Here is a 13,427-nt window from a genome sequence, read left to right on the forward strand (position 1 = left end):
CCCCGCCCATTGGTGTTCCTGACTCTCATGTCAGTGTTCATCCCCCAGGTGGCCTGGCTGCTGTGATCTACACAGATGCTCTGCAGACTCTGATCATGCTTATAGGAGCACTCACCTTGATGGGCTACAGTAAGTGGGGTCCCGGCATCACTTGGGTGGATGACAGCACCTCTCTCAAACAGGGACATCTGCTCTGATCACTGTGATCAGCAAACCCAGCTGTCAAAAAGCATACTACCTGGGGATCCTTCTCACAGGTGTTTTGCTTTGGGCATGTTTATTTTAGCTAGAAGAGAACTGTGCTTATCTTGGAAAATATTGGGTCTTTTAAAAGTAAAAATTAATACATTTTCCTATACTGATATGGATAAATGATTGAATAAATAAATAAAAGGGGGTGAAGGGACAACTCTTCCTTACAGAAGATTTCTAATGAATCTGCACAGGGTGAGGGGAACAGAAAATCACCATTAGAACACCAGAGTAATAACTGTTGCAGGTAAGATCCAATACTCAATGCTAACATTAGTGGGTGAAAGTTTATGAAGAAATAGGATATTTGTATAGTCTCAAAGTATGACATCCAAAATACTTACTAATTGCAAAGGGAAAAATTGTCACTTCACAGTGGAGAATCCTGGCACAAACCACCATAACTATGTGATCAAGGTTAATACCACCAGGATTAAGACATATCGATACATGTACCTACTGATATAGTGCACTAGGAAGGACACATCAACTCTCTGCTGTTCTTGCCAAAATTACATAATAATTTCAACTTAATCAGGAGTTAGCATCAGACAAACGCAAGTTGAGGGACATTTTACAAAATACTTAACCAGTATTCTTCAAAAGTGTCAAGAGCATGAAAAACAAGAAGAGACTAAGGAAATATCAGAGAGTGGAGGAAAGTAAAGAGACACAAATAATAAATGCAATGTGAAATACTGCACTGGATCCCAGAAGAGAAAAAGAGCATTGGCGGTGAAATCTGAAGTCTGCAATTTATTAGTGTTCTACCAATTTTGCCTTATTGGTTTAGGCTGCCATAATAAAATACCATGAACTGGATAGCTTACAAGCAACAAACATATACTTCTCACCTTTCTGGAGGCGGGGAAGTCCAAGATCAAGGTGCTGACAATTTGGTAAATGGTGAGGACCCATGTCTCATAGATGGTGTCTTCTCGCTGCATCCTCACCTGGTAGAAGGGGCTAGCTAGCTCTACGGGGTCTCTTTTACAAGGGTACTGTTTTAGTCCGTTTTGTGTTGCTATAACAGAAATACCTGGGACTGGGTAATTTATAAAGGAAAGAGGTTTATTTGGCTTATGATTCTGGGACAGCTGCATCTGGCACAGGCCTCAGGCTGCTTCTACTCATGGCAGAAAGTGGCAGGCCGCTGGCAGGTGCAAGCAGATCACATGGCAAGAGGAAACGAGAGAGAGAAAGAGAGAGGAGGTGCCAGGGTCCTATAAATAACAAGCTCTTGCAGGAACTAATAGAGCGAGAACTCACTCATTAATCCCCTCTCCCAGGGAGAGCTTAACCCATTCATGAGGGATCCGCCTCCGTGACTCAATCAATTTCCAACACTGCCACATTGGGGATCAAATTTCCACATGAGTTTTGGTGGGGACAACACATCCAAACTCCATCAGGCACTAAACTCTCATGACCTAATCACATCCCACAGGCCCCATCACCTAGGGGGTTAGGATATCAACATACAAATTCTGGGGGGACACAAATATTCAGACCATAGCAAATGTTAATTTTTAATTTTTAACAACAGTACTATGGTTATGTAAGATGATAAGACTGGATTAGGGTGTATGGGAACTCTCTGTACTACTTTTACAACTCTTCTGTAAGTCTGAAATTATCTCAAAGCAAAAAGTTAAAAATTAATAACTATTAAAATACATGGAATCCAGATGTATTATCTCACTTAATGCTCATATCAGCCCAATGATACTGTTATTATTGTCACTCTTTTTTAGGTAATAAAACTAAGGCACTGCTAAACAACTTACCCAAGGTTACATAGCTAATAAAGCTAGGATTCAAACCCTGGCCTGACTTCAGACCTCATACCCTTAGCCATCGTACTGCCTGGTAATAACAGTGGGGAGTTAACCTGGTGATAACTTTTCTGGGAAGACTCTGAGAGCAGAGGTCAAAAAGTACAGGCAAGAATTTTACTTTAGCATTGTACCTTTCTGCACAGTTGAATTTGGTATATGTGTTACTTTTATATTTCAAGTGAAAATTAAAATAAATAACAAATTAGTGTCACAATACAAACAGCAACAAAAATTCTGTATTCTTAACTTTAATAAGAAGTGTTTTGAACTCTTATGAAGAAGAAAAACTTCACTGGTATATATGAAAAGGTAGGTAATACGAATTAGTAATCAATATACAAAGGGTAGATGTCTGGCCCTGCTAGATAAATGCTTGGTGTGGTTGCTATCATAAACAGTAAAACTTTGAATTTCCCAGTGCTGCATGAGTGGCTCATCGTATGTAAGGTTTCAGATGCAAGAGAGAGCCAAAAGATAGATCTTCACATGGTCTGTTATTCTTAGCCAAACCTTCAGATCTTTTCCCATAAAAGTATGAGAAGTCAGTGACAGAGTTCCATTATTTAACTCATTACAGTCCGTCAGGATGGTGATTACAGATCAGCCTCCAAGGATCTTCATCAATCTGCTGTATTTAGCAGACATTCCCCCAAGGTTTCTGCACATTTTCACGTGTACTCCCGAACTCCTCACATCAGTCCTGTTGCAGGTGTAACCCCTTTGTACATCTCACTGATTATTTCCATGAGTTTGAGAGGATGAGATAAAATTCCTGGTTTCCAGGGAGCTCTGAGCTCCTTCTTTTGAACTGTGCCATCTTTTTATGTATCACTTGACAGTTTCTGCTTCCTTATTCTTGTAGAGCATGGTGCCTCACTGTTATCTTGTAGTTCACAGAAGGATAAGCTAGGTTCTTTCACAGTTAGATGTGGATCTCTGCCCATTCTTCCCAAAGAGTCCCCCAGTGTAGATATAAGAAATATGGGGAATGGGCCGGCCTGGTGGCGCACTGCTACAGTGCGCCGCTTGGGAGCACGGTGGCGCTCCCGCCGAGGGTTCGGATCCAACGTACAGACCGGCCGCTCACTGGCTGAGCGAGGTGCGGGCGCGACACTGAGGGTTGCAATCTGTTGCCGGTCATGACAAAAGACAAAAAGGGGCCAGCCCGGTGGCACACTGTTACAGTGCGCCGCATGGGAAGCGCGGCGACGCTCCCGCTGAGGGTTCGGATCCCACGTACAGACCGGCCGCTCACTGGCTGAGCAAGGTGCGGGTGCAACACCGAGGGTTGCGATCCCGTTGCCGTCCCGGTCCGGTACGGGCGTGACACTGAGGGTTGCGATCCGTTGCCGGTCACGAAAAAAGACAAAAAGGAAAAAAATATATATATATGGGGAAGTGGGTGCAGCGAATTTGGGGCAGTGAAGAAAGAGTTCAAGAGGGAGATATAGCTGAGCATTCAGTAAATGGGCTCGTAGTCATGTGATGTGGGATTTAATGTCTTGAACAAATTTCAGGATCTCTTTGTGCCTCTGGTGGTAGATAGGATAGCATAGAAACTAACAGCACAGATTTTGGATCCAGACAATAATTGGGATCCAATTTCTACCTGTTTTGTGCGATGCAGTATAAGAAGTGGTTAAGAAAATTCTATCTTACTAGTTGCGTGACTGCTATTGTCTGAATATTTGTTCCGTCCAAAGATCATGTGGAAGCTTGATCCCCAATGTGGCATTGTAGAAAGATGGGGTCTTTAGGAAGTGGTTGGATCATGAGCGCCCTGACATCATGAATGGATTAATTCATTAATAGGTTATCATGGGAGTGGACTGGTGGCTTTATAAGGAGAGCAAGTGAGCACATTAACACACGCTCTTGACCAACACTCACCACGTTGATACCCTGTATCACCACCAGACTCTAGAGAATCCCCACCAAGAAGGCCCTCAACAGTGCACCCTGTTGACTTTAAGACTTCCCAGCCACCAAAACTTAAGAAATACTTCCATTTCTTTATGAATTACGTAGTTTCAGAAAACTGACTAATACAGTGACCATAGGCAAGTTATTTCCCTATTACTCAGTTCTGAATCAGAATAAAATGATACTTTTAGGGTCACCATGAGTTAATATGAGCAAGGCACTTGGATCCATTTTGGGCTTATAACTCATTAAATTAAAGCTCATTAAGTTAAAAATTAAATTTAAAAAATAAGCTCATTAAATTAAAATTCTTTTAAATCCGAAAAAAAAAATACAAGAAGACAGAAGTTGCGTTGGGAGCTGTAAAGGTCAACTGATCAACTGTAAATCTGAGAAGCCAGTTTGCTACCATCCAAGTGAAGAGAGAGTCCCAGAGAAAACTACATACTTTGTGCTATCACAGAGTAGAAGAAAAGTAAATATAGCTAGTGGCCCACTTATTATGCCTTTCGAGGAATTTGTTTCTTCTAAGTTGTCAAATTTACTGGCATGAAATCATTTGTAATATTCCCTTGATAGCCTTTTAATGTTTGTGGGATCTGTAGTGATGTCCCACCTTCATTTCTGATATTGGTAGTTTGTATGGTTCCTCCCGTCTGGTTAGAGGTTTAGGTTGATTATTTTTCTCTATTGTTTTTCTGTTTGCAATTTCATTTATCATCTCTATTATTTATTTCCTTCAGCTTGCTTTGGGTTTAATTTGCTCTTTTTTTTCTAGGTTCTTGAAGAAAAAGGGTAATTAATTTCAGATCCTTCTTTTTTCTTAATATATGGCACCAAATGCTATAAGTTTCTAAGTTGTGTGTCTGCTATGGTCTGAATATTTGTCTTCTTCTTGGTGTTATAACACCATGCTCTAACAAATTTGTGCATCCCACAAATTTTAACATATTGTGTTTTCATTTTCCTTCACTCTAAAATATTTTAAAATTTTCCTTGTGATTTTCCCTTTGACTATGCATTATTTAAAATTGTGTTGTTTAATTTTTAAATATTTAGAGATTTTTCAAATAAATTTCTGCTATTGATTTTTAATTTAATTATACTATGGTTAAAGTATATATTTTATATGATTTTGTTTCTTATTAATTTATTGAGATTTGTTTTGTGAACCAGAATATTGCCTATTTTGATGACTGATTCATATATATTTGAGAAGAATGTGTATTCTGCTGTTGTTGGTGTAGTGTTTTATAAATATCAATTAGATAAAATTGGTTGATAGTATTATTCACTTCTTCATCCTTGATTTTTTGGTCTATTTTTTTTCTATCAGTTACTAAGAGAAGGGTGTTGAAATATTCAACTATAATTGTTGATTTTTCTATTTCTCCTTTCAGTTCTATCAGCTTTTGCATCATGTATTTTGAAGCCCTGTTGTTAGGTAAATACATATTTAGAATTGTTATGTGTTCTTTTTTTTTTTTTTTTTTGTGGCTGTCCAGTAAAGGGATCCAAACCCTTGACGTTAGTATTATAACACTGCGTTCTAACCAATTGAGCTAACTGGCTGGCCCTAGTATGTGTTCTTGGTATATTGACTCCTTTATCATTAAGTGGTGTTTCTCTTTATCCCTGGCAGTATTCTTTGTTCTAGAGTCTACTTTGATATTAATACAGCCTCCCCAGATTTCTCTTGATTGATGTTTGAATGGTAGATATTTCTTCATCCTTTCACTTTTAACCATCTACGTATGTATATTTAAACTGGGTTTCTTATATCAATTAAAAAAAATACATGTTACCACCAAAAAATAAAAAGTAGAAATAAATTTTTAAAAATAAAGTGGGTTTTTTGTAGCCATCATATAGTTGGATCTTACTTTTTGTTTTTAAATCCAATCTGACAATCTCTGCCTTTTCATTTGTGTCTTTAGATCATTTACATTTCATTTACCATTGATAGGTTGTATTAAATCTACCATCTTACAGTTGTCTTTGTTTCATTTACCCTCTGGTTCCATTGTTTAAAATTATTTTAGTGGTAGTTCTAAGCTTATAATATTCATTTTAGTCTACCTTCAAATAATATTATACTGCTTCATTTATACTTTAAGAACTTTACAATCACACACTCCTAAAATTTCCCTCCCATCTTTTGTGCTATTTCTGCCATACATTTACATATGCTATAAACCTCAAAATATTGGTACTAGTTTTGCGTTAGGTCGTCTGTTATCTTTCAGAGTGATTAAAAAGAAGAAAAAAGTCTATTTTATATTAAACTTCATTTTAACTATGTTTGATTATCTTCACATCTTAGTTTTCTGTCATTTACAACAGAATGCCAAAAACTGGTTAAAATATGAAGAAAACAGAAACTTACAGTTTTGGGGTTTTTTGTTTGTTTTTTTTAAAGTTTTTTAACTTTATATATTTTTTCTTTTTCTTTTTTCTTTATCTTTTCTTTGTCTTTTTTTCTTCTTTTTTGTTTGTTTTTTCTTTTTAGAAACTCACAGTTTTGGAGGCTAGGAAGTCCAAGATCAAGGAGATGCATCTGGTGAGGGCCTTTTTCTTGGCAAGGACTCTGCAGAGTCCTGAGGCAGTGCAGAGCATCACATGGCAAAGGGGCAAGAGTGTGCTCACTTGCTCTCCCTATAAAGCCACCAGTCTGCTCCCAAAGGCAAATTAATTTCTAAACAAATCAACAAGTCCACTTAATAAAAAGAAATCAAGAAGAGAAATTAAATATCTAACTCTAGCAACATAAATTGCATAAAAAAAATCAATAAAATAGAATATAAACATAAGGGCACTTCAAAAAGTTTGTGGAAAAATAGAATTCAAACATAGTGGAAATCTTTCCTTGAACTTTTTGTTTGTTTGTTTGTTTAAATTATTCCTTTTTTAAAAGACTGAGATAATAGAAAATATGTTCTCTAACCACAAGAATGGAAAGAAATTTAGAAAACTCACAAATGTGTGGAAATTAAACAACACTCTCCTAAATAAACAACGGATAAAAGAGAAATCACAGAAAAATTGGAGAGTATTTTGAGATAAAGATCAAAGTGCAACATATCAAAATTTATAGGATGCAGGCCTCGTGCACTGTTTTGAGGAAAATTTATACTTGTAAACACCTATATTAAAAATAAGAAGAATCTCAAATTAGTAATGTAAATTTCTATCTTAAGAAGTAGAAAAAGTAGAGCAAACTAAACCAAAAGGAAATATAAGTAGGAAATAACAAAGATTACAACAGAAATATACGAAATAGGGAATTTTAAAAAATAGAATCAACAAATGCAAAAGATGGTTCTTTAAAAAGATCAACAAAATTTGCAAACCGTTATCTAGACTGATCAAGAAAAAAGAGAGAAGACAGAAATTACTAAAATCAGAAATAAAGTGGGGTCATTATTACATCGTCACTATGGCTTTTTGTGGTAGTAAGATTTAGTTTCTTTCTCTTATTTGAATTTTTGTTCCATCAGTGGGTTTTGTTCTTTCTTGTGTATTTGTGGTAGTGATTATCATTTTCTGGATTCCAGACACAGGACCTCCTTGAGAATTTCTTGTAGGGTCGATCATGTGGTGGTGAACTCCTGCACTTTTTGTTTGTCTAGAAAATACACTATTTCCCCCTCATTTCTGAAGGGTAGCCTTGCTGAGTATAGTATTTTTGGCTGGCAGTTTTTTTCTTTTAGGATTTTAAATATTTCATCACCTTTTCTTCTGGCCTCTAGAGTTTCTGTTGAGAAGTCTGCTATTAGTCTGATAGGGGCTCCCTTGTAATTGACTTCACACTTTTCCCTTGTTTCTTTTAAGATTCTCTCTTTGTCTTTGAGCTTTGCCATTTTGACTATAATTTGTCTTGGAGAGGATCTTTTGGGGCTGAATCTGTTTGGGCATTTTTGAGCCTCCTGGATTTGAATGTGCGTGTCTCTCCCTACTCCTGGGAAATTTTCTGTTATTCTTTTATCAAATAGGTTTTCCATGACTTTTCCTTTCTCCTCGCCATTCTGGAATATCCATGATTCGAATGTTTGTGTGCTTAAGGTTGTCTGCTAGCTCTCGTAGATTTTCCTCATTTTTTAAAATCCTTTTTTCCTTTTTTTTTTTTTGTCCACCTGGGTTACTTTGAAGACTATCTTCAAGATCAGAAATTCTTTCTTCTGCTCATTCTAGCCCACTGCTTAAGCTCTTGGTCGTGTTTTATTTTCTTAAGTGAATCTTTCAGTTCTATAAGTTCTGCTACATTCTTTTTTAAGGTAGTAATCTCTTTGTAAATTTCTCTTCTTCATATCCTGGATTTTTTTTTCTCATTTCATTATGTTGTCTAACTGAGTCTTCTCATATCTCATTGAGTTTCCTTAAGATTATTGCTAGGAATTCTTTTTCAGTCATTTCAGGGGTTTTGTGCTCTATAGGCTGTAGTTTTTGGGAATTATTGTATTCTTTTGGTGGTGTCATATTTTCTTGGGTTTTCATATTTCTAGTATCTCTATGTTGATGTTTTGTCATCTAGTAGAGCAGTTGCTTCTTCTATTACTCTGGAGTGGGCTTTGAGGAGAGAGACTTCCTCTTCTTTTTCTGGTCTCTGCTGGTGACTCTGCTTGTATTGCTGCAGTCAAGTGTCCTGAGGGCCACCTGCACAGTGGCTGTGGCTGCTGCTGTGATGTTGAGCTGCCTTTTGGGCAGTCATGGCTGTGGCAGCGGTTGTGGTGGGCCACCTGCATGGAAGTGGTGTTTTTCTCATGCTTTCTGCCTGCTTTGGGGTGGGGTTACTTCCCTTGGCTCCTTGCCTAGGTGAGGGCTCACTGTCTTCTTCCAAGATGGTGCCTTGTTACTGCATCCTCTGGAGGGGACAAACACTGTGTCCCACATGGTAGAAGGGATGAAAGGGGTGAAGAGAGTAGAGTGCTCCTGCACCCTCTTTTATAAGAGCACTAATACCATTCATGAGGGAGGAGTGCTCATGACTTAATCACTTCCTAAAGGCTCCACCTCTTAATACTACCACATTGGGCATTAGGTTCCAATGTATGAATTTTGGAGGGACACATACATTCAAAACATAGGAGCCATGAAAAATAACATAGGGAAGAGAAAGGGAGCATTATCCTAAAGATGAAAGAGGATACTGCTGAAAATTTTGTATTTGGGACTGAGAAAAAAATATCAAGAGAGTGCTATGCCCAGAGTCTTGACCTCTATGAAACATATATGAATGATATAAGTAGAGAACAAACTGAGATAAGGAAAGGATAGGAATGGATTTTAAAAAAAGGAAATGGATTAGAGATTACAATAAATTATATAAATGAATTAACAGAATTAAACTCTCCATAGGAGGTTATAAAGAGCAGATCAAATGCTAAATAAAATCAAATCAGGAATGAGAACAATCAGAAGTTCTAAAAGAATGCAGAAGAAAAGGGAAAATAAAATTATCTTTTTTAAAAATGACAAGTATAGAGGACAAAGAGCGGAGATGTAACATTTGAGAAATTTTTATTCTTAAAGAAAGTGTCAGAACAAAAGGAACAGAACAAATAATTAAGTCATCATAAAAAATCTTTTTATAGAGGAAGGAAGATGTACCTAGGTAGGTATCAAGGGTTCACTGTGTTTTAGGCAAAATTAACAAAAGATCCCTGGGGTGAAAAATTCTTATGAAAAAATTTTGGAGTATAAGGATAATAAAAAATACTAAAGAATCCAGACAGTGGAAAAATGGTGAACTAAAAAGGATAAAAAGCCAAACTGGACTCATTTCTCTCTTCTATGGCAACAAAATGCAAAAAAGACAATGGAGCAAGGGCTGCAGGGTTTTATGGGAAAAGTTGTGTCCTAAGAATCAGATATCCAGACAACCCAGCTGCAGAAGTATTCTGGACTATGAAAGGACTCAGCAAAGATAGAACCTAAGTACGTTACCCATTTTGACAATACAAAGAAGAAATTAAACAAAAAGGAGAGGTGACATTGTGGTTCAAAAGAAATGGTGGGAAACAACAATTCAGTTAAAATAGTTGTAGATCTGGAAGTTGTTATCAGTCTTGTTAAAAGCTTAAGGCAAATGTTATAACTTATTCTTTAAAGAGTATAACTTGAAAATGGCCTGGATCTAAAACCCCATGTTTTAGTAACAAAAACTTTAAAATGTTGGGAAAGACAGTGTGCTAAATTTCCCATCAAACAGGAGAGACTTAAATGTTATAAAGAAGGAACACAAAAGTCCAAAAATATTCACGTGAATCTTATCCTTTACATACGAAATATATCTATGTGTAAGTTTCCTTCTTAAAAGGGAATAACAAGGAATCACAACCAAAGAGAGAGAATAAAATAGAATGAAAAGTAAGAGTAATCCTATCAATTATTACAATACAAGTAAATGGGATAAAACTTACTATTAAAAGACAAGGCTTCTATGAGGAATTATCAGGCTGTGTGGTGGGTACATGGCTGTTTGTTCTGTTGTTCTTTTACTTACCTATGGCTCATATTTTCAATAAAACTCAAGGTTCCAGTTTGGGTTAAGAAAATTCAGCTTCATATAATTTGCAAGTGACACACATAAAACAAAGTATAACATAAGGCAAAAAGCATTAGACAGAGCAAAAGTCATTTTATGTTGAACAATAGCAAATTTACAATGAAGATATAACCTTTGTGTATTAAATAATATTGCAGCAAGATACACAAAGCAAAAATTGTTAGAAATAGAAGTTGATAGAAACCAAATAGTACTAAAATACTTTAAAGTATGACAGAACAGGAAGCCAAAACATAAATCAGAATTTAGATTATAAATTCTATGAATGAATAAGCATTCTCATAATAATGAATGTACCTTTTTTTCCCGCATCCACAGGACCATCTACAAAAATTAATAACTGAAAAAATAATACAATTTTGCAAAAATACCCATGCAAACATTGTTCAGATTACAGTATCATACCCATGTAAACCCCCCAAAAATAAACTTATTAGAAAAAGTATAAATTTTTTAAAAAATCTAATTTCTTAGAAATTTAAAATCCATCTCTAAATAGTGCTTGGGTCAAAGAGGAAATAAAAATTACAATTCTAGACTATTTAGAAAAAATAATGAGAATATTACATTTCACACTTAATAAATTAAGTCAAAAGTTGTACTCCTAAATCATATCCATAAATATGAAAACCCAATTTACTGAGTTAGAAAAAACTACATGGTTTACTCCGTATCTATTTCTTTGAAAAGAACCATAAAATGCAGTGGCAAATTAATTCAAGGAAAAGGAATAGAAACAAGGCAGCATAGTTAGAAGTGAAAAATAGGAACTAAACACACAGAAAAAAATAAATTATAAGACTATAATATACATAACTTTATGCTAATAAAAATTCACTAGAAATTCGTGCTTTTTTAGAAAAACATAAATTACTAAATTCGATTCAGGAGAAAGTAAAAACCTAGAGTCCAATTTCTAAAAAAGAAATTAGAACATCTGTTTAACACCAGAAATAATCCCAGTAGAATCAATAATAATAATGCAATGTAAAATAAAACTCAAAAGACATATGAGGGTACTTCAAAAAGTTCATGGAAAAATGCAGTTAAAAGATAATATGAACCTTTTCATGAACTTTTTGAAGTACCCTGGTACATTTTGAAAAGAAAGAGAAAAAAATATTATTTGCAGGTGATAACATGACCAGCTACCAAGACAAAACAGGAGAAACTAAAAAATGAACCCAAAAAAGAGTTCAGTAAATCAATATTAATATTCACAATCATTCACTTTCCTTTATGCCAAGAAGACTCTGCGTTTCAGCTGGCACCCTGATGTCTCCTACACTGGTGTTCCTTGGAATGTGGTCTGTGGACCAGCAACCTCAGTGTCATCTGGGAGCTCATCAGTGACGCAGAATCCCAGCCCCCACCCAGACCTGCTGAATCAGAATTCCCAGGTGATTCATATGCCCATTAAAGTTTATAAAGCTCTGTCCCACTCCATTTTCATCCATGCTGGGACAATTGTATTCTCAACATTTCTGCCCGCTATGATCTATATGCTGTGTGAAGTTCACCTTCTTAAAACACTCATATGGGTAGGTCGAGTTATTGACAAAAACATACCCCCACTACCAGAAAATAACTTTTTAGTGAAGTAAAGCATGACCAAAATTTATTATCATAATAACTGTGTGATTTTTTTTCCCTTGGTAGCCAATGTTCACCACGATCTTAAAAAAGATAAGACAGGCTGCAGGTTACATGTCATTCCTACCCAAGTGGTAACACCAGTCCCCTCTCTTCCATAAAAAAAAAAAAAATGGCACTAGTAACACCAGGGTCAAGGTTTTGGATCCCCATAATGGCCAGACAGGCTGCAGGTTACATGTCATTCCTACCCAAGTGGTAACACCAGTCCCCTCTCTTCCATAAAAAAAAAAAAATGGCACTAGTAACACCAGGGTCAAGGTTTTGGATCCCCATAATGGCCAGCTGCCAAAAAAAAAATTTTCAGAGTGAGAGCAACTTTGAATCCTTTCAATTAATGAAAAGAAGCTAGTTATCTGCAAACTACAGTAGTTTTTAGAAAAGGCCATTTCTGTGCCAGACGCTACACTAAGCATTTCATGTGCAGTAGCTCATTCAGTCCTGGCTCCAGGCCTATGAGGTTGGTGCTACATTTTCTCCACTTGCAGACAAGGAAACAATCTCAGAGAGGGGAGAAGACTTGCTCAAGGCCATGAATTTACTTGGAGCACTCTTGCAATACTGTGAATTGAGAGCAGCTGAGATGTTCAGAGGTGACAGAAGAGGCAGGGCTTCTTAGCCTGGGGTCCATAGACAGAATTCATGAGATCTGTGAATGTGGATGGGAAAAAATATAGATCTAGTTTCATAAATCTATAATTGCAATGTACCACTTAAAAATTGTAAGTGTGGGCAACAAACCACAGTAATACTAGCAGTACACGTGACTTTGATACCAAAAATATTTCAAATGTTTTTATATAGCATTATAATTTTTGGTGTATTGGAATACTGTTTGTGTTCATAGTTACTTTAAAACTATGGGCCGGCCCGGTGGCGCACTGCTACAGTGCGCTGCTTGGGAGCGCGACGGCGCTCCCGCCGAGGGTTCAGATCCCACATACAGACCGGTTCCTCTCACTGGCTGAGCGAGGTGTGGGCGCAACACTGAGGGTTGCGATCCGTTGCCAGTCACGAAAAAACACAAAAAGGTAAAAAAAAAAAAAAAAACTAAATTGTTATTAGACCTATTTCTAAGTCTTACAATCTAATAGAGCAAATAAATAAATTACTATGTCACATTTTTGATTGCATTTAATATATTTGGTTTCTTTACAATTGTGTGTATTTTGTGTTATTAAGACTCAATCCATAGT

The 13,427-nt window shown here is 36.4% G+C and overlaps 1 protein-coding gene across 5 annotated transcripts in view; it reads left to right on the forward strand.

The window, feature by feature from the left end:
* SLC5A11 (solute carrier family 5 (sodium/inositol cotransporter), member 11) overlaps positions 1-13,427 on the forward strand; it is a 76,304-nt gene that overhangs the window by 39,232 nt on the left and 23,645 nt on the right. For all 5 annotated transcript variants that reach the window (XM_008568460.1, XM_008568458.1, XM_008568459.1 and 2 more), the window contains one exon: positions 49-129. In XM_008568460.1, the coding sequence (XP_008566682.1) occupies positions 49-129 (81 nt within the window). The remainder of the gene's footprint in view (positions 1-48; positions 130-13,427) is intronic.

The sequence above is a fragment of the Galeopterus variegatus genome, unplaced genomic scaffold, assembly GCF_000696425.1.
Source record: "Galeopterus variegatus unplaced genomic scaffold, G_variegatus-3.0.2 Scaffold411, whole genome shotgun sequence".
Taxonomy (NCBI): domain Eukaryota; kingdom Metazoa; phylum Chordata; class Mammalia; order Dermoptera; family Cynocephalidae; genus Galeopterus; species Galeopterus variegatus.